The sequence below is a fragment of the Pungitius pungitius genome, chromosome 4 (assembly GCF_949316345.1).
Source record: "Pungitius pungitius chromosome 4, fPunPun2.1, whole genome shotgun sequence".
NCBI classification, from domain to species: Eukaryota; Metazoa; Chordata; class Actinopteri; order Perciformes; family Gasterosteidae; genus Pungitius; species Pungitius pungitius.
The window spans coordinates 9,454,499-9,474,373 of NC_084903.1; the positions used below are offsets into that span (position 1 = coordinate 9,454,499).

The following is a 19,875-nucleotide window of genomic DNA, read 5'->3' on the forward strand; positions in this document are numbered from 1 at the left end:
TCCATCCACAACATTTTATCACTGATATTCAGTGAATTAGTGGACTCTCCATAAAGTTTCCTAATGTTGTTCTTAGTGTGCATTCTTACGACAATCACAGTGATACATAAACTAAAATATTTGTGGCCTTTTCAGAAATCAACTAATTTCCCTATGTATTTACATGCCATATTATTTTTATAGGACCATTTCATAGATAAAAATTAACAGAATTCAGAAGTCCTCGTATGATGATTCAACAATTAGGTTATACTAGTACCATGGCAATTTCTGTTTTGATAAATGTTTTGTGTTGATGAAAATGTTGATGAATGTATCTGGTCATTTCAGTGATGTCAATTTTGTTTCCAAAGCCCAATAACACAATTACAGATTTTCCTCTAAGGGGATTTTCAAGTCAAACAGCATACAATTACTATTGTTGAAAATCATAATCGAGGATTTGTTTTAAAACATGCATTTTACACTGCTGTATACGATTTGTAAAGGACTTTTTGTTTAAACTGCACAAGAAAGGAAAATACCTAATATTGATAGATACCATTCTAATTGTTGCCAAAAGATGGCAGTACATGCACACTAAAGCGTGTCACAAAATTTAAGGAAGTCACAGAAAAAGTACCAACTCCAGTACCAAGCTTCATTGTAAGGAAAACATTTCCTGTATTGAGTCAAAGCCTTTCATTCTGTGGTATTCTCCTAGTAATTGATTAATACGTGTTCTGTAAAAAATAGACAGCATTCAACATGATTTCTTTGTATGCATGCATAAAACATGAGACATAGAAATGTAACAACCAATCTATTTGAATGAATTAAACCTTTTTGTATTTGTTCATGACAAAATAAGAATGCCAACAGAGAACATCATTTAAAAAGACATTCAAGCTCACTTAAATGGATTTTCTGAATATGGACATTCTGTTTAAATGGCAGAGATGAATGTCATTATCAATACAGAAACAATACAATTTAAACTATTTTGCCTTATTTTCTTCTGATTGTATATCTTTGTGGCAATTCTTTGACCAATTTGGAAGGATGGACCTCTCATTTTCTGATAGTATTAGAAAGACACAATGCCACAAGGCTTGTGTTTGGCGAGAATAGAGAGCTGGCAGCCATGCCGGCAGCCTTTCAATGACCCAAAGAAGAAAGGTCTTTGAAGATAACAAGATTTCAGGAGGTCGGATTCAAAGAAAGTCACATTTGATATTTTAACGGTTTTATTCAAACACATTATTAACATTAGGCTTCAAGTCTTGCTTTGGAATAAAAAATGTGCTAACTCGTTTTCCAGCCCCTCAAACACAAAATGCTTATTAAAATCTCCATTTGTATGAAACTTTACATGTGAGAATTTGTCCCTGTCTATTGCATTTTTGCAGATTGACACGGTAATAGTTAAAGCATAATTATACTGAATCACTGCTCCACTTGTATAAGGTTGATGTTGGTAATATGACTGCAGCAAATTACATTAGCTCAGAGTAAGCTGAAATATGTGACCTATTTGTTAAGTACATTTCCTGCTCTTTTTTTAAAGCTGCCAATCAAACATGAAAGCACATGTAGTTAACTTTTTAGGATTGTCTTTATGTGTCTTATTATCATTTGACTTAGATCTTAAGACGGATTGACATGTGCCCCAGCTGTCAGAAAAACAAAGGTAGGTCAAAGGTTAGTACTACTTGGCTTTCATCCCATTACAATCAGGTTACGAGTGTTCCCTGAAAGAAAGTTCCAGCCATATCAAGCACAACATCAGCGATGGATGAGCCGGGGATTTGTGTATTTGTTATATGTGCGTCTCATTATCGCAAACTATTTATTTACATTCCGCCTGAAATTCATACAATTCCCAAACACATAGAAGAAACTGAAACTGTTATTCTTGGTGGACCATAGCATTGTTTGAGTAGAGCCTAAGAGCAGGATCTTCGGGAAGTTTCTGTTTGTTGCATGACACCACCTCATAGCTGTTTGCATCAGACAAGCTGGGCTATTTGGGATTTTACTGTAGCTTTAGGCTGTCTTTTAAATGCCCAAACAAAGCTAAAAGCCAACGGCGTGAAGCATTTATGTTAAAAAAAACCTGATTGAATAAAAATTAGAAAACAAGGAAAGCATCCATTGTGTTCTACCCCAGACTTTGACTGATGACCGAAAGGTGAATTTAATCCTGCATCATGACAGAGAAAGTGTGGGAAGAAGGTCAACACATTTTCTATGATCTACATCAAAATCATCTTTCATGATCTTTCTAACAAGAGAGTGATACATATTTAGCAAAGACACAAAAACACAGGTTTTTTGCCATTCTTAAAAGACAGTGTTCATACCATTTTAAACGTGTTAACCATGCACAATATGAGGCCTGTTATGGCACGTAAAACTGAATAAAGCTTTCAGGAAATGTTTGTTGTAAACTAACGTTACGTTAAAATATTTAAAGGACACTCCTTAATAACTGTACTCTATTAGTAATGTATATTTTTTAAGTACATTTTGCGTTTGTTTTAACACCGTCCATGATTGTTAATTCGATTCGAGAAAATTGTAATCTGTCGGTTATGATGCGGAGTTAGAGCACACAAACGACTGCAAACCAACTGTATCCATTTCTTAAATTCCATACGCCTTCGAATATACGGGAGACCCGGGTCACTAAAACGAGCCAACACGAGGTGGAGTTGATTGACAGCTCCTTGCGACTAATCAAATGCATTTTCAACCGAATACAGAGGGGGCTGTACGTCATTTAGTGCACGCTATTGGTTGGATTGAATTCGCGTGGCTCACGTCCCCATTGCGCGGGTCTGTCAAAAAATATCTGCCCCATAAGTGTGTGTACAGGCAACGATTCAGCTAACGTTACTTTTTTCATGATGCTCCAGCTTACTATTGAAGGACGGAAAAAACATGCCAGAGGAGTTAACCGGTACGTTGTAAACAACAGTCCCTCTGCTTTTAGCGCCGTTAAATTAGCATAGCGTGACAATCCATAAATTGGATTAGCGCTAAGTAAAGCCACCAGTCAATGGTAGTTTAGCGCACTTGCTAGCGTTAGCGCGGTGACGCGAACGATAACCAGGGAGGCACCTTGCAGTGCAGACTTGAACATATACGGTTAACGTTACGTCTTATATTGACGAAGGTATCTTATCCGTCCTGCGTAAACCGACCTTGGCTTCAGCGGTGTGGTCTTCACCAGTTTTGGGCGTGTGCGAAACAACGCAGACGGTATATTACAAGCTTCTACGTTGACGTCACTGTCGGCGATTAGCTCGTGCCTGGGGCAGTAACTTATTTAGGTCAACAACATGGACGGTTACGGTCAGCGGTTTGAATCCACGACGGGGCGGGAGGGTAAACTCCAGAAGAAGAAGGCTTCCTCCAACAACAACTTTTGTTACGACGATGGAGACCGCAAACCAAAGTTTGTAAGTATGGCTGAATGGGAGGGGTGGCCCTTTCATGCTCACCCATGGTCCTCTCCCAATAGGAGTCCAAATGAAATGTTATCTCTCTCTCTCTCTCTGACACCACTTGCAAAATCAACTGAGGAAAAAGTCAGAGACGGTAGTGAATAGATAACTCTCTATCGAAAGATATGTGACAATGACCTTTTATAACAGTTACTTGAATTATTTTAAAAGTGGTGAAAGCGAGCCCCAGCTGTAGAGGAGGAGATGCACGTGCAGGGTTCCTTCTTGACACCTTTATATTGTGCACCTTGCAGACAGCACGCCATCAAAGCATCTCTCTCATTCAATGTCATCTTTAAATGTTAGAATGTCTTTGTGTGAAACGATGAACGTGACGTGAAGGTTAAAATTAGCACAGGGTTTATCCTTTATGCTAATCCATGTCCTTCCTACTATCTCGCACGCGCGCACACACACACACACACACACACACACACACACACACACACACACACACACACACACACACACACACACACACACACACACACACACACACACACACACACACACACACACACACACACACACACACACACACCAACTTGTTGTGTTCCTGGTAAATGTTTGCAAGATTCTTCTGGGAGGAGGTGTAGTTATTTGGATAAAGCGTCAGTGTTATTCAGGCAACTACCACACACACACACACACACACACACACACACCTCTTTAGACAGGAGGCTTGAGCACGACACTGATCGACTTCATTCACTCTCAACCTGCATACTTATGAGAGTGCGCTCCACAGGTCAATTCCCTTCTTGCTGCCATTCAGAGGCTCTGGTCTACAATTGTGGGGAAAGTGCGGCGCAGCAATGGGTTTTAAATCCTGCCATCATCCACTCCCACTGATTGGCTGATGGCCACATGTCTGACAGTTACCCCAATGTAAAAAAGTGTGTTTGCCGAATAAGCTGAGTGTTCAGGGCTGGTTGAACGTTAGGGTTTGATGTGTTTTAAACCTGTCTGATGGACTGCCGATGCGCATTTAACCTGCATTGCTGCACATCTGCGTACGTACAGTGAGAACAGTGTGTTTTTAACGCGTTGGTTGACATTGGCTGTCTTATGTTGATGTTAAGGGTTTAGCCGGCTCCACATTAGGGCTGATCACACCTTGAGAGTCCTTGAGGTGATGTTTTTTCACTAAAGCAGCCCCATCCTTGAGGATAAAGGGTATTTCTTAGCCTTGGAAATATCCTAAATTACTAAATCATTTTTTTCAGGGCCACTTTACTGTCTTTTTCTGCAGTTTTTCAACAGCAGATGATGGTTTTGATGAGCAGATGGCGTTTGAGCGGCCGACTTGGTGATGATTCAGTTGGGTAGTTTTGGGATTTTAGGGAAAGGTGGCTGCATGTCCAAAATGATGATAATAGTGTTCTTAAAAGGAGGGAAGCAAAACATCCCATACATGACGAGCCGTTATCTTTTAACTATTATGACGGCAATTATTTCCATGACAACTGAGTTAAGTAAATCTGTTGACTATGATCGCGAGAAGTAGATGTGTTTCTTGAGTACTTTAGTAAATAGACCTCATTTTGCAATTTACTTTCACAAACCTATTCAAAACTTCAATTTTTTATGCTAAGGCACTCGCAAGACTGTGAGGCTCCTTTTGAAACACAGTCGATGCAAGCAGAAACCATACAGAGTACTCTTCATGCTTTTGTATCCTGCACTCCCGGCAGCCCTCTTCACTGCTGTCAACAATAGTGAAAAGCAAAGCGTCCTAACGTGAGCTCAAATCCACATTATCACTCAGGCTTACAAAGGTGTTGGTTGTTCTGGTTCTTTTTTTTTTTTTTTCTTAAGTACTCCACAAAAATCTGCACACTGAGACCATTATGCTTCCAGAAGAGCCGTGTATTGGAACAATGCCATCAATATGTTTTTTTAAATATTTTTTTTTATAGAAATGCACAACTTTTTCCCCGCTTACTAAAAGATGTGCATGTATTCGTGATGGTAGCATTGAGTCTCGACACCTCTCTTGGGTTAGTCCACCTTGCAACATGTATTATAACATTGTTGCAATGGAAAACTGAAAAACATTGTAAGTAGTATTCACACTTGAGAAGAGTGTTGCTGTAGTTATTCATCTCAATAGGTGGCAGTGCAATACCACAATATTTACTGGATTTGGGGGAAAGTGGATTTTCCATTGAAGGCCACTTTTATATTCACAGGCTATTCATTTATTATCAAATTAAAGAAAAAAATGGATCAGAATGTTATTGCAAATGGATAAATGGTGTTTTTGGCCTCCCTACATACAGGGTATAAAGGATGGGGACTTTTTTCATTGTCAACAATCTATTCGTTTTCAGTTTAATCCCACGACTGAAGTTTAATATATATTTTTTTCCTGTATCACTCATTTTTGGAGATTTATTTTCAGTGGTAAAGGCAATATTACTGAATGTTGTTGCTGGAATGGATAACTCGTTATGGATTTAGCATGATTGAGACACGCCATTTACCTTTTCAATTACCTTAAACCTTTCATCAAAAGCGAGGAAAAAAGTAGCACTCTTTATCTTCATAAAAGCTTAAAAAAATTAAAAAGAGGAGGGTAAGAAACAGAATACCTGAAAGCTATGTCATGTTAGCGCTGAAAGTTGAAATGGAGACAAATTTGATGCACCAAAGCCTGGTCCTGGACAAGATGGAGTCATTGATGCATAGTATTTTATCAGCATTTATGTTGGTTGACATTCTTTTTCCACCAATGCAAATTTTATCAATGACTTTCATGTGTTCAAATTAACTTTGCTGAGTGGCTTTTTTTATACACTACCTGCCTTTTGAGATAATGCTGAAAAATGTCATTTCTAAGATGATTTCTGCAGGAAAAGTCTTCCCCCGAAAGACCGCTTTCTTTTTTAGTACTGGTAACTGAGATGGTGGCGCACCATTGCATCAGAGACCTTTTTACAGAAGCCCATTTGGCCTTGTAATGAGAATTTTTAATCGTCTGGCTTTCTGCTATTGCCCCAATTTATGAAAAAATAAGATAAACAAGACCAGGAATAAAGAGTGCTGTCAATAATGACTGTAATTTGGGGTTGTGCCCTTTTTCTTTTCTGTTGTGGACTGCATGTTCAGAGTTGTCTCTCTTAATTGAAATAAGATGTTATCAGAGTTTAATTAAATGAACAGGGCGACAGCGGAAAGATTTGCTGATATTTACAATTGACTGTTGTGAAGGTTTGCCATAGTGACCGGCCTGGTTATCCAGCCGGCCCCATATCCACATGCAGGGGGGCCGCAACTTTGTACGCTTTGGTCAGCTCCTTTCCGGCCTGCACTGTTAAACCCTTAGAAATGTAAAATGGACAGTTTTTGGAAGTGGAAAGGAGGAACTTCACCTGTTACCGCTTTCTCATTTTCAGGACCACAATGGCAATATGGGGGGGGGGGGGGCTGCATATTTTCATTATCGCTTAATCTGTCAACTATTCTTTTTTTTTTTTTTTTTTTTAAATGACAACCCAGTCAACAAGGCCCATCACAGTTAATTTACAGTTTTTATTTTTTTTCTTCTTTTTAAAAAAAAAACTATTTTATAACTAAAAGACTATATGCCGAGCCAGGTGCCACCTCCTCTGCAGCAATGCCATGTTTTCTCCGCCTTTGTGCCCCGGTCTGTTTGTCCTTGGACGGGACAATGTCACGCTGCGCTGCGACCCTGTGAGGGCCCTTGGAAGCCACCTGTGGTTTGCTTCGTTTTCCCTTTAGAGGCAACCAGACTCAATGAGCACAGAATGGCCATTCTGGTTGTGTTTGTATGCATTCATTTTAGATTTGTCATCCTGTAGGAGCAGATGATGGAATAACTTGTGTGGTTGTATTTACTATTCAGGACATCGCTCCCCATAAGTTGACTTAACAGAACTAATTAACAAAGTCCTTGAATAACGATTAGAAGTTAAATTGTTGAGGGACGCTGACGAGGGCGGCTTTCTCTCGTTGTTGGCCTCTGTGGTTTAACCATTCAGTTGTGAGATGCTCTAGGGATGGGTAGCATTTAAAAAAAAAAAAAAAAAGGTACGGTTGCAAAACCCATACTTTGTGAGGAAACATTCGTGTGAGGAAATAAAGCCTCTGTGTCTGCAGCTCAATGAGGCACCGAAAGAACTCCGCAAGGGAGTTGACGCTGGTGTCTGCGTGTGTCCATCGGGGTTGAACTGCAGTGCGCAGCAAAAACTTAGACTTTAATAACGGAGGGTAAAACACTGGTTAAATAAAGATAGCAGGCAGATGGCTAGCTAGCTACTTTAGCTAAAAAAAAACGGTAGCTGTGCTGCGAGGACGGAGTCATCAGAGTAAAGTAAAGAAGTATTTCAATCAGCTCAGGCACAAAAATCTGCTGCATTTCAGTATGGTAGGTATCAGTTTTGGTACCCAGCAGTCGATGAACTCCAAATGCCAAATAAGACCAAATGCCATGCTCACTGTGGCATGAACAGTCACGCTGTTGGTATGTGAGAGAAAAGTCTGACAGCTGTGTCCAGTTAGTTTGACCAATTGTCAAGCTCATCAGTAAAGACAAAATAATTCCTATATTTGGCGTGTGGTGGGTCATTTTAGTAATTCAATTCAACTTCATTTCAGACACATCAGCCGCTAACGTATTATTAATATTTCTTCTTGTCATCTTTCAGCCTGTTTCTCTTCCAGAAGCATTTTGGGAGAAAAACTGGTATGATGTTAATCTCAAAGCACTCATTAGGGTGACTGCTCATTGACAGGTTGACACATTTTATGCCGGGCAATTTTATTTAATTAAACACTGGTGTCTATTGATTTATTTCTCTGAGGTTCTGTACGATCTGCTGTTGCGCTTCGAAGGGCAGAGCTAACCTTTCCAAATTCACTTTTTCATTCAGCGTTTCAATCTGACAGCTTTTTGAAATGATACATGTTCTGTATTGACTTCCCTTTCCCTTATTAGGATAATTCCTTTGGACTCTTTTTGCTCCGTTACACCTGTTCGAAATACAGATGGCAACTTTCCCAAGGCGTCTACGGTGAAAAAGAAAGAAAGAAGACTAACAAACAAAAACAGCTAGAGCAGAAAAAAGGCAGCAGGCAGAAGTTGCTCGGCAGGCGCTGAGGTAGCTGCTACGCACAGATAACAACAAGCCCCGTGCCAATCTCCTCTCTTGCTTCACAAATGCATCCTTTTTTCATTTCGAGACGAGCCTTGTCGGAGTCCTCGCTTGTATGGTTGGTGATGTTGATGTTTCATTAAGACGCCATTTGGTGTCAACCCTATCCGCGTATGTTTAATAATCTGCTGAAGCGCAGTGCTACGCGCCGCCAAAGGGTTTTCTTTTTGTTCTGGAAGCTTTAATGGCTCCCATTGTGCTCGGGGGGGACTGCACCGGCTCGTGGCGGTTTGGGCTTTGTTCAGCCCGGCGTACACTGGGTCCATCGCAGCCTCCATGGGCGATGCCCTCCACCTCGACATCGCAGCAGGTTCACGATCTAAAGGGGCACTGGTGAAGTTCTACTAATAGGCTAGCCACTTCAGATGTCAATCCTATTGAGGTCTTTCTTTTGATGAATGAGTGGAATCATCTCTCCTAAATGTTGCAATGATAAAAACTACAAATGTGCAGTGCATTATATAGTGACCAACATTTTTCTCTTGGTTAGCAATCAGATATCTGTTCATAAATAATGTCTGGGTTGTGTTCTGATTTTGTTGTATTCTGTGTCCCCCCCCCCCCCCCCCCGTAGCACCTACCATTTAGGAGTATCACAGACGATGTGGTAAGATTGAAGAAGCCGGCGTTGTCTGCTCTTGTTTTTCTAACGCTCTAGTAGAAGTCATCTAATGTCCTTATTTTGAGTTGCATTGGATTTGGCTCTTTATTGGATTCATTCACATCACAGTCACACTTGTTAATGTCCCCGTTAACTACGTGTTATCTAGACAGCGCTTACCTCAACATGTGTTAGACAGATGCTCCACTGAGCGCATGTGGTCTGTTCTCACTAATAGCGATTTCTTTCTAACACACTAATAGGCTGATTGTTTGTCCGCTCTGTTCTGACTAACGACCTCCTCAATATATGTTAAATGTATTCAACGTTTTTCAACTTAGCACTGCGCACCAGTGTGTACGTCCTCCCCCCCCTCCCCATTCTAACTGTGTTTTCCCTCCTGTTGTGTACACAGCTGGACCGATTCGCCAGCATTCGGATCCCCGGAAGTAAAAAGGAGCGGCCGCCCTTATCGCAGGCGAAACACAACGCCAGTGACTGGTCCACTTCCTCATCTGCCTCGCACCAGTTTGAGGAGCTCTCGTCAAAGATCACCTCTGAAAAAGAGATCTTGGCTCTGTTTGAAAAGATGATGGTGTGTCAATTAATTGTACAGTATCATCAAAAGGTTTATAGATGAACAATAGGGTTGCGTGACGTGTGCAACCTACATGTGACGCAAGGGGGCCCAAAGTCTGGATGATGGTTTTTTCAAATGCTGAATGTAACAAACTCCGTATGTTTCTGAAATATACATCTTTTTGTCTCATTTGAATGACAATGCAATGAATAAGCAACACTTATAGTAATGGCTATAATTAAAGTAAAAATAATAAGAGACTTGTCCAGTCAAATTCTCACACAGATTTTCTAGATTCTGATTTTTTGACCCTTGAAGATATTTTGGGCTTATCTACATTTAATAACTGCATATTGCTGATGAAGTATGTCCTTTTTTTACAATGAAAACACATATGAGCCAATTTGTGACTAAATCAAAATACCTGACACAATACTGACGTTCTATAGACATAATTTACAACAGTATAGTAAAACAAGTGGACACTAGTAACTGCCTTATGGCCCCAACTATTAATGCAACACTAGTAGAGGATTATGGTACATTTGGAAAACAATACATTGCTTAAATAAGAGTTCTTTTGTAGTGAAAATATTAATTTTGAATTTGCTGTTAAAACCCCCATTTTGTTTTCAAATATATTGTCCAGCCTTATGTTTTGGTCAATTTAAAAAAAATCGTACCTAAATCCAAACGTTATGAATTTAGTAGTAAAATCAAAACTAATATCGCTGCAGTGTTATAAATGCGCTGTGGGAACACCAAATCCAATCTTGTTCTAAATAATGTAAACAAACGATTAAAATAAACTTATGCCCTCTTTTTTTTTTTTTCCTTTTCATTTCAGGAGGACATGAACCTAAGCGAGGAAAAAAAGACTCCTTTGAGAGAGAAGGACCTCAACACCAAGAAAGAAATGGTCATCCGGTATATTTTTACTGCCTCTAAAACGGTACGTTTTTGTCAACTTCAGTTGTTACTGCGTTTGGTCACATTCAGGGCATTTGTTGAAATTGATATTGAGCTCTTGTGATTGCTTTTGGTTGGTAAGGCATTACGAAAGAAGGTGATGATGCTTTTGAGTAATGCACACATGGATGAGGTTTGATATCAATTCGCAATAACCGTTTTGAAGGCTGGAAAATAATTGAGTGGATTTTGTAAGTTTGCTTTGATTGATCCTCTTTCAAAATAAAATGCTGAATTCCTAGTATCGTTACCTCCAAGAAATGCATAAGACCACAAATTGTTACAGATGGATTTATTCCTCTTATGGACATCTCTCTCTTCATCCACCTTGGGGTCCACCGTCACATTTCGACAGGCTTCAAGCTAACATCATACAAACGTGTTCATAAGAACATATTGTACATAAATATGTATGACAAAACCTTAAAAATAACATACCTCAGTGGCTGCACACGACCAAAAGGGGAATGAGAACGCTTAACAGCAATAACTTTTCTTCAATGAGCACTCTGTCTTAAATTGTTAGACGTTTAGCGGCCGCTTCACATCAAAATGTCCCCGTGAAACATATTCTGTAAAACATGGTTCCTACTGAGTGCAAACAAAACAGCAAGCTGCACTATAACCAATAAATAAAACTAGGTAGAACGACATACCTTATATCTGTGTCAGTTAAACTCAAAGCTATGCTTTTACTTGCCCTCGAAGAAGACAAACGGATCTTGATAGAGGCTGATAAAACTGTTCAGAGGAAAACGATTTGATCTCCAACGATATGGAAACTACGGACCATTCTCTACATTGATTCCCCTCAACATTAAAACTACAATCCCACAATTTGCAAGTTATACTCCGTTAAATATTCACCCAAGAGTGTGTTCATAGCTAATATGATTTCAGTCTGTGGTACTTACTTTGAAAGATAATGAAAACAGCCTCCCTGAGGCCTTTTTAAAAATTGATTTTATGTAACAAGCTTTAGAATAACCTCCTTCTGATGGCAAATACTAACTGAATCCAACTGTTAATTTATGCGACAGATCTAAACGCATGCTGTATGCTGACAGCTGAGATTATCCTTTGCATGGTTGTTTTTCTAAATTTTGGCACGGCGTCTTGCAAAGTAGGGTAGCATTTATATTTGTTGTAATCAGACACCCCTCCAAAGTTGCCTGAGGCTTTCTGTCTTTAGTTACCATGGGGACCAGCCTGTTTGTATGGCCTTTATTTGTTTACCTGCATGGTAAAATGCCAGTGGCCAAAAGGCAACAAATTTGAAATCTGTCAAAACAACACTTGCTACATTTACACAGTTGGTGGTAAATTATAAATGATAAAATTATAAAAGAGAGGGATGTTTTGACAAGTGTGTAGTTGTATCTCTCTCATATCAGTAGTTAGAGTAAGTTTAAGATACTCATCAGGTAGACTTCCTGCTGTACATGGATGTATGGTTCTTGTAAATAAGTGATAATAACAAGTGACTTGTCGCAAAAGTCCGTCAAGATCATTGAGAAATGTATTGTCAACATCAACATGAAGGTACACTCTAAAGATGGCCGTGATCCCAGCAAGGCTGCTGGAAGGAGGCGAAGTTGGGATTTGTGTCCTAAACGGTACACATGACTTCTACAGTCACAGCTGTAACACTGAAATCTTCAGTCCCATAGTCCCAACTCTCTCTCTCTCTCTCTGCCGCACAGTCACTAATGTTACACACATAGCCTAATGCAGAGGTTGCTACTCATAAAACCATTTAAAATGTGTGCTTGGTGCACTGGTACATTTCTCTTACTTCAGCCATGAAAGCGTATTCCCAGCCAGACGTCACACTGACGTGTGTGTGTGTTGTGAAGCAGTTGTTGTCGTCCTGAAATAACCAAACTGGTTCTCAGTGTTGGGGACCTCGCTGTGTGGATTGCTTTCCCTGCTGTGTAGGAGACTGTTTTACGTGTGTAAGAAACAACTAAAACTATTTCCACAAATGCCTCTACTCTGGTACTTGGTAACTATAATTATTCGATTTCCCACCTTGTGCAGTTTCAGTGGAGTCGTGCGAAAATGCTTCCTGACGTTCAGTCGAATGCTGATTTGATTGATTTGACAAATCAGGTGGATGTCCCCCAGATGTTGTGTTGCATGGAACCAGCCAGAGTGGAGCTCTGTTTCCCCTCTGACTTTCTCCCCGATGGAGTGCTAGCGAGCCTCAGAGACTTTTAATCAGCTTGCATTTAAAAAAACATTAGTTGTCCCAACATTGATTGAATATAAATTGTGGACTACTGGCTCCCCGACAATTGTGGCTGAGACCTCAATTAAAGGGATTGATTTTTGAAGAAGCTGATCACTGAAAGACAAACCAATTAATAGCTGTAGTTATAGGTCAATGCCCACTGAGTTTGCCGACCACAGAGTGCTTTTTGAAAAGCTAAATGTTTACAATTAACCGTTTGATAGACATTAATGGTGGTCATTTTAATTTGTCTTCTATGTTTTTTTGCTTTCATTCCACACGCATGTGATCAGGTGCCCTTGCTGTGGCTTTAGAGGGGCTCATGATCATTCAACCACACATCCTTTGATGAAGGATAATGAGCGTTACTTTAGCGCGATCTTGGAAGTTTTAATATTTACCTTGTTTTGAGGATCGCAGAGTTTTTGCTTTTAGCTGTCAGGGGAGCGCCGTCCTGTGCATTGTTCCATTGCTTTGGCAGCTTTGGTTGGTTGGGGATTATTTCGTCCTGCTGGTAGTGATCCAAGTGGAATTCTGAGGCCTTTGATGAATGAAACAATGGACTCAACAATATGGGAGGTTTTGGCATTAGTGCTGCTGTCTCGATGAACCAAAGAAGTGGAGCTTTCTCTCCAGCCCACGACTCTGAATGAGAAATACAGGAAACTTTTTTTGATTCATCTTGCTCCTGTTTCCTGGACTACAAAATGTACAGCTATATTCACTAGTTTGTCATAGTCTGTAGATTGTTCAACACAGGCTGTTTAGGTTCTTCAAATCTATAGTCCGATACAGCCATGCAAGTACAAATAATTAGTGGTTGATTTTCTGCATGGGGTCAAATTTTATTTAATAATTAAGAGAACATAATGTTGAAGAAAACACAAGACCGTTTAATTGAGGCTTTAACCTAAAAACGAGGTGGTCAAAAGCATTAAATCTACTAAATGTCAGTTTTACTTCAGACTCATTTAAAATAACACTTCATAGGGGTTCTTTTTTATTTTTTTTAACCTTCCATGTGAACGCAAAAGATGCTTTATAGACAGGCTAGTATTTATATATAATAGTGGCATTGAAAGTCTTATTCTTTTTATTTTTACCCTGAAACTTGGGGCCCAGATTCGCCTCACTGTAGGAAACAACTTCCCTCCCTTTGACATGTGCACCCAGAAGCCATGTGTTTTCATTTCATTTTTTATCTTTTCATGCCTACCTGGACCATTGCAGTATATTTGAGCCTGTGTTGATTGATCGCATCGTGTTACAGAAGCAGTGAATACACCATCATTTACTATTTAATGCTCGAGCAGCATACGCATTTAATTAATTGGCCATTGCAGGTGATGTAATTTTCAATTAGTGATACTAATTCATATAAGAGTTTGATCTATTGATTTTTCTGCCTATTTCCAGATTGTTCAACCCTTTGCAACAGATATTTTTACTGAATGTCACTGAAAAAAAAAATAATGGCTAAAGATCTGATGTTTTATGCCTTGATTAAACCTAAAAAATGTTATTGTATTACCTCAATATTTTGTTTCTTGTCATTCATAGTTTGTGTTTCAATTAATAATTATTTTATAGATGCCCAACTGAAAGTCAACACTGGCCAAAGTGATGTCTATTTTTGTATCCTGCTATTTTTGTAGAATGAAGAGTTCAAACTTGACAAACATCACTGTGCTGATTGAGTTACCCATTGCAAAGAGAGTTCCATTTGGCTAAAACCTGAATGCTGCATTACCAAGACGTGAAAGAAAACATGTTGGAAAAACAGCATGCTTACACACTTCTGCTTCTCAAAATGAAATTTGTTCAAGTGGGCTGGAGTCAAATTGATTTTTCGACTTCATAAAGAGACTGGTACATGGTGCTTGAAAGAACCTCCGTGGGCAGTTTGGCCCATTTGTACTCGTTGAAGGCGGTGGTGGACTATTCTGACCTTTGGGCCTTATGTTGTTGTTGATCACTTTTTTACCCCGGCTGCACTAAATGGATTCTTTCACCCTAACAATTTTCCAGGGCAGCTTGAGAAGCAGCCACCAGATATCTCCCCAGGAGTTCCTGGGAGAGCTGAAGTCGGGGGTGATGGATGAACGCCTGTTTGCCTGTCTCGATTCACTGCGAGTGTCTCTCACCAGCAACCCTGTCAGGTAACGTGTGACAACTGTGACAATGCTTCTTTAAGTCTAAATACATGTTGATGGCATCACCACGGTGTGCCTCGTTTTATTAAGGAGACACTGTACAAAATTTTTAAAAAAAAATTTAAGCTGTAAATGATATGTCCGCACCGCGATGTTTAAATTTGGATGTTGAACTTTTCATGGTTAAGAATTACTCAACTTTCCTTCCACTGTTTTAAAGCCCTGAAGTCTAAGATCAATTTCTTCTCTGAAACATTTTTCATTTGCTTTTGCTGATCATTGAACAAGTGCAGTGGACATTCACACCATAGCACTGTACCAGCCGTCAGCTGCCTTTTAGCAAGAAAAGTCAAATAACATTAATTCTCTCCATTTCTGTACAGTAGTTCAACATGGTGCAAAATCTGTGTGGGAACATTATGATCAATTTCTATGCCAACTAATCCGGTTCAATGCAATAACACAGAAATAACTATCCAAAAGTTGTCCTCAAGGCTTTGATTACAGAGTAATGCATTAGTTTCTCTCCAAATGTGTAAAATATAACGATTGTATAATCAAGCTACACTGTGCGCGCCCCCCCCCCCCCCCCCTAAACACAGACAAACACACAAACAAAAGTCATATTACTAGTGTACATCTCAAGTATGGTATTGTTTCCGGCTGGACGGCTAGTTTTGTGAGTAAGTAAGTAAATTTGTTGCCAGTGCAAACTAAATCTGTCTGAGCTTGGGGGGGTCGCTGTGGGTTCCTTTTGGTTCCATCTAAGCTACATTGATGACAGATCTCTGGCAGTCCTGTCTTGGTTGTCTACCTTTCTTTGATTTAGATTGTTGCTTCGGGCTCTGCTGAGGTTAAGGATTTGCAAGTTTGTTTCGGATTAACATTTACTCTGCCAGAGCCAATTTAAGGGCTGTCAATCTGAGCTCAAACATTTAATCACACACAGATGTATGCTTCTTACATTTTAGAACTAATGATACAGATATCTTTCGGTTCAATACAGGCTTTGTATGCTATATTCAAATAGCTATTACCAGAGACAGACAATCTAACATTGTAGCGCATAATAGCTTTGTGAGGTAAAGCCTTTTCCGAGCCAACTTGAGTACATTTGTGCAATGACCTAAAAGAGCAGATGTAACATTTGACATCACCAGTATATAGAACAGCTCAAAAAATCTATACATTTATAATTTGAGCATGGAACAGGCAGTGCTAGCTATGCTAAAAGTGGTTTGAATCAAGTTACCCTCGTCATTGACTTTTGTACCAATTTGGGGACACCCGCTGACACCTGAAGCAAACTCCGGTCCCCCTGGAGATAAAGCTTTGACTGGAGTCTTGATTGCCCTTCAATATACCCAGAGTTGATGGTAGGAAAAGGCTCCCCGTTGACCAGGTCAGATCGGTTGAGGGCATAACCAGAGCGGAGATGACCAAGAGGCTCCTTTTAGCCGCAGGGGCAGGCAGAGGCACCGTGGCTGCCTGGATGACAAGATGAGAACCAGAGAGCAGCAACGGAAGAAGCTGGAGGGTTTGAAAAAGACCAGGGCTAAGGTGGATACATTTGCACCCTCGAGAAATCAGTGGATGAACACGCTGTGAAAGCCGAAGGCAGCCAGCCGACAGACCTTCAGCACCAAATCAGACTCTTTTGGCCAAACTGTGAAAGAAAAGAGCCTCTCTGCTGCAGATTGAAAGGCAGATTAATGATAAGTTTGCAGAAAGTGTAAAAAAAAAGGAGTAAAATCCGAATTTATTTGGGTTGGTTCAAACATGGAAACTTCTTTTAATTTCCTAATAACTTAATATTCAAGAGGAACTCTATTAAAACCCATTCATTACCTTTTTTCCAAACATTATTGCCCCAAACTACTTATGTTTTTAAAGCTACACCATGAAATTGTTTGGGTTTGACAGTTTTCTCTTAGAAAACATCTTACTGAGATGTTAGTGTTAACAAGATGAATATTTATATCCAAAATATATCCTACCATTGATTTTATGTAGGTAAATTGTATATTTCCCGGCGATTCATTTTGAAACCTAAACTTTTTATTCTTATTTTGTGTGCAGACGGACATGTAGGATTATGAAAAGTCATGAATGTGTTTTGGTAAATAGTTCCTTCATGCTGTTAGCGGCTGATCAGGACAGATGAGGATGCAGGATGCGGCTGCTTTACACATGCAATGAGAGTTCCAGTTGCTGTCACTTCTGGGAGAAGATGCTGTGCCACAATTGCTGGTTTTGCCCTCAGCAGTGTGAATAGAATAGATTTCCCTACAAGTGAATTGCCATAAACGGATGAAAATAGAGGCAAAAGTAACAACACCTTCGTACCGATTTGTAAACGTTTGAATTGAGGAATCGAGACGTATATAAATGTATCCTAAAACGTGGGTTTCGTCCCGCATTTTTGATTCAACAAGCAGCGGACAGAGACGACTACGGGACGAACATTTCTCACAAGTCAAACTTTTAACGGTTGGTTGTTTAAAGGAGTGTAAATGTGCCGAGCACTCCCACCCCCTGCTCCTACCACGGCGGCACGGGAATGCACTGCTACTGGCGCTTTGTATTTTGAATCGATAACATTGCGATAGAATGTACTCTCAAGTGCTGCAGTGTGGGGCTGTTAACCGTTAATATGAGGTTTGTTAGTTGCCTTTTTTGATGAAACCTTGGTTGTATAAAATTAATGTAAGTGACCATATGAACTAATTATTGATGAACTACAAGAGGAACTGTTCAAAATGGTGCTGTTACTGTTTAGAAATAACATGAGAAATGAGATCTGCTGTATAATAATCATTAGATTGGCTGCTTCTCATTAAATCGTGACGTGTGCGAACCCTTCCTCACCTGTGCCATCCTCGAAGAGAACGTGGCTTTTTGATGAAGTCCCCACTAATGAAATGGACAGTCAGGCTTGTGCATAATGACACGGTCTGCCTCGCTCATAAATCCACGCTGGCTAGGACTTGGTTGACCGGCAGCTGTAGCCCCCCCCCCCGCCCCCCCGTTTGCTATTTGATGGCAACCACTACAATCCTTTTTTATTTTTTATTTTATTTAACTTTTTTTTCCGGCTGCTGCTCGCTGTCCCTTTTCACGGGGCGGTGGATGCAAACGTCTCTCACTCACCGCCTCCGCCCTCCGCCCGAGGCGCTGTCTGAAGGCTGACGGACTCGCTCCCTCATCAGGTTCAGACGTGGAGGTAATTTGGCCCTGCGCGCAGCTCCGTGGCGGCCTGCGACGCTGGGCTCTGACCCCTGGCGGCCCTTACCCCGCCCACGCCTTTGGGTGGAGAGAGGCCACCCGTGCTAGCCCACAGGAGCAGCAAGGCTACAGGAAGTAATTGTATTAAATGGATTTGATGAATGGATCTGACAACAAGTGGAAATTGGTTTTTGATTTTATATTAAAGCTGACCTTCAGGTTTAGGGTTCCAGACTTATTTATTTGTTTTGAGTTTAACGTCCCTCCTTACGCTAGCGTTTTTAATATACCTCGGAGGCGTTTCTCTCACACAGCTGACACCTTTGAAGCGTACGCACACAGAACTACAAGGGACAAAGCACATGTTTTATTTCCTATTCATGTCAAGGGTTAGGTTATGAAAGCTGTAATTAGAATCTTTTTATTATCAGTACCATGAGGTACTGCTGTACAGGTGTACAAAATTACCATTACTGTTGTGTTTAATCTTCCGGTAAATATGTTTATGATATAATATTAACACCAATTGTGCAAGGTCGTGCTGATTTTAAAAACAAAAAAAGAGGGAAAAAAAGTAATTTAAAATGCTTCGTACCCAATTCAATTCATATTCGTTTGATTTGGGAAAGCTGTATATCTGTATTATGACTAACTTTGATTTTACATGCCATTTAGTTGACACTTTAATCCAAAGCGACTTACAATAAGTGAATTTAAACCATGAGGATACAAACTCAGACACACAAGAAAGAAATTGCATCAAACAAGCCAATTTACAACTTGTTATAGACAAGGGCCATTAAAAAGTACAAATTGTTAGTGTTTTTAGTCTAGTTATAGTCTAAGGAGGTGTGTCTTTAGTTGATGGCGGAAGATGTAGAGGCTCTCTGCCGTCCCGATGTCATCAGAGAGCTCGTTCCACCATTTCGGACAGCAAAGAGATGTTAGAGAGTGATCTCGCCGAGTGCTTTTCTCTCAGAGAGGAACAAGCAGCTTGGCAGATGCAGAGCAGAGTGTGCGAGGTGGGATGTAGGGTTTCACCATGTCAAATCAATGCACCATTACAAACCATTTAATAATGTTTTTGTTTTAAAGTAACTTTCCATATTTTAAAAACGTATATATGTAAGTATTTTTATTGTTAGTATCAGTAAATGCTTGATCAGTCTTCACTTACTGACCTAGTCACCCACACCTTTTCTTTTTCCCAGATGTTCTGCATTACTGTGACTTCTGCCTCCTTCCACCCGTCCCTGGTGATCCCTCATGTCTGTTAACTATACATGGGAGATTATTGTTATATTGATGGTTCATAATGGCTTCAGTGGAGTGCCTAGGAGCCTTGGAGACGTTCTGCTGAGACTCCATTAGAAGTCAAGCCACCTTAGCTGTGAAGTTAGCCAGATAAGACGGCTCATCTTTCTCTTTGATTTATGACTGTTTTTGTTT

The 19,875-nt window shown here is 40.1% G+C and overlaps 1 protein-coding gene across 3 annotated transcripts in view; it reads left to right on the forward strand.

The window, feature by feature from the left end:
- The first annotated feature begins 2,783 nt into the window (after positions 1-2,783).
- LOC119195830 (protein diaphanous homolog 3-like) overlaps positions 2,784-19,875 on the forward strand; it is a 127,295-nt gene continuing 110,203 nt past the window's right edge. The window contains exons 1-5 of one of the 3 annotated variants that reach the window (XM_062561718.1): positions 2,784-3,443; positions 9,240-9,272; positions 9,682-9,861; positions 10,694-10,798; positions 15,077-15,207. In XM_062561718.1, coding sequence (XP_062417702.1) covers positions 3,324-3,443; positions 9,240-9,272; positions 9,682-9,861; positions 10,694-10,798; positions 15,077-15,207 — 569 coding nt within the window. In that variant the 5' untranslated portion in view covers positions 2,784-3,323. The remainder of the gene's footprint in view (positions 3,444-9,239; positions 9,273-9,681; positions 9,862-10,693; positions 10,799-15,076; positions 15,208-19,875) is intronic. The other 2 variants (XM_037451119.2, XM_062561717.1) reach the window with 2 other exon arrangements.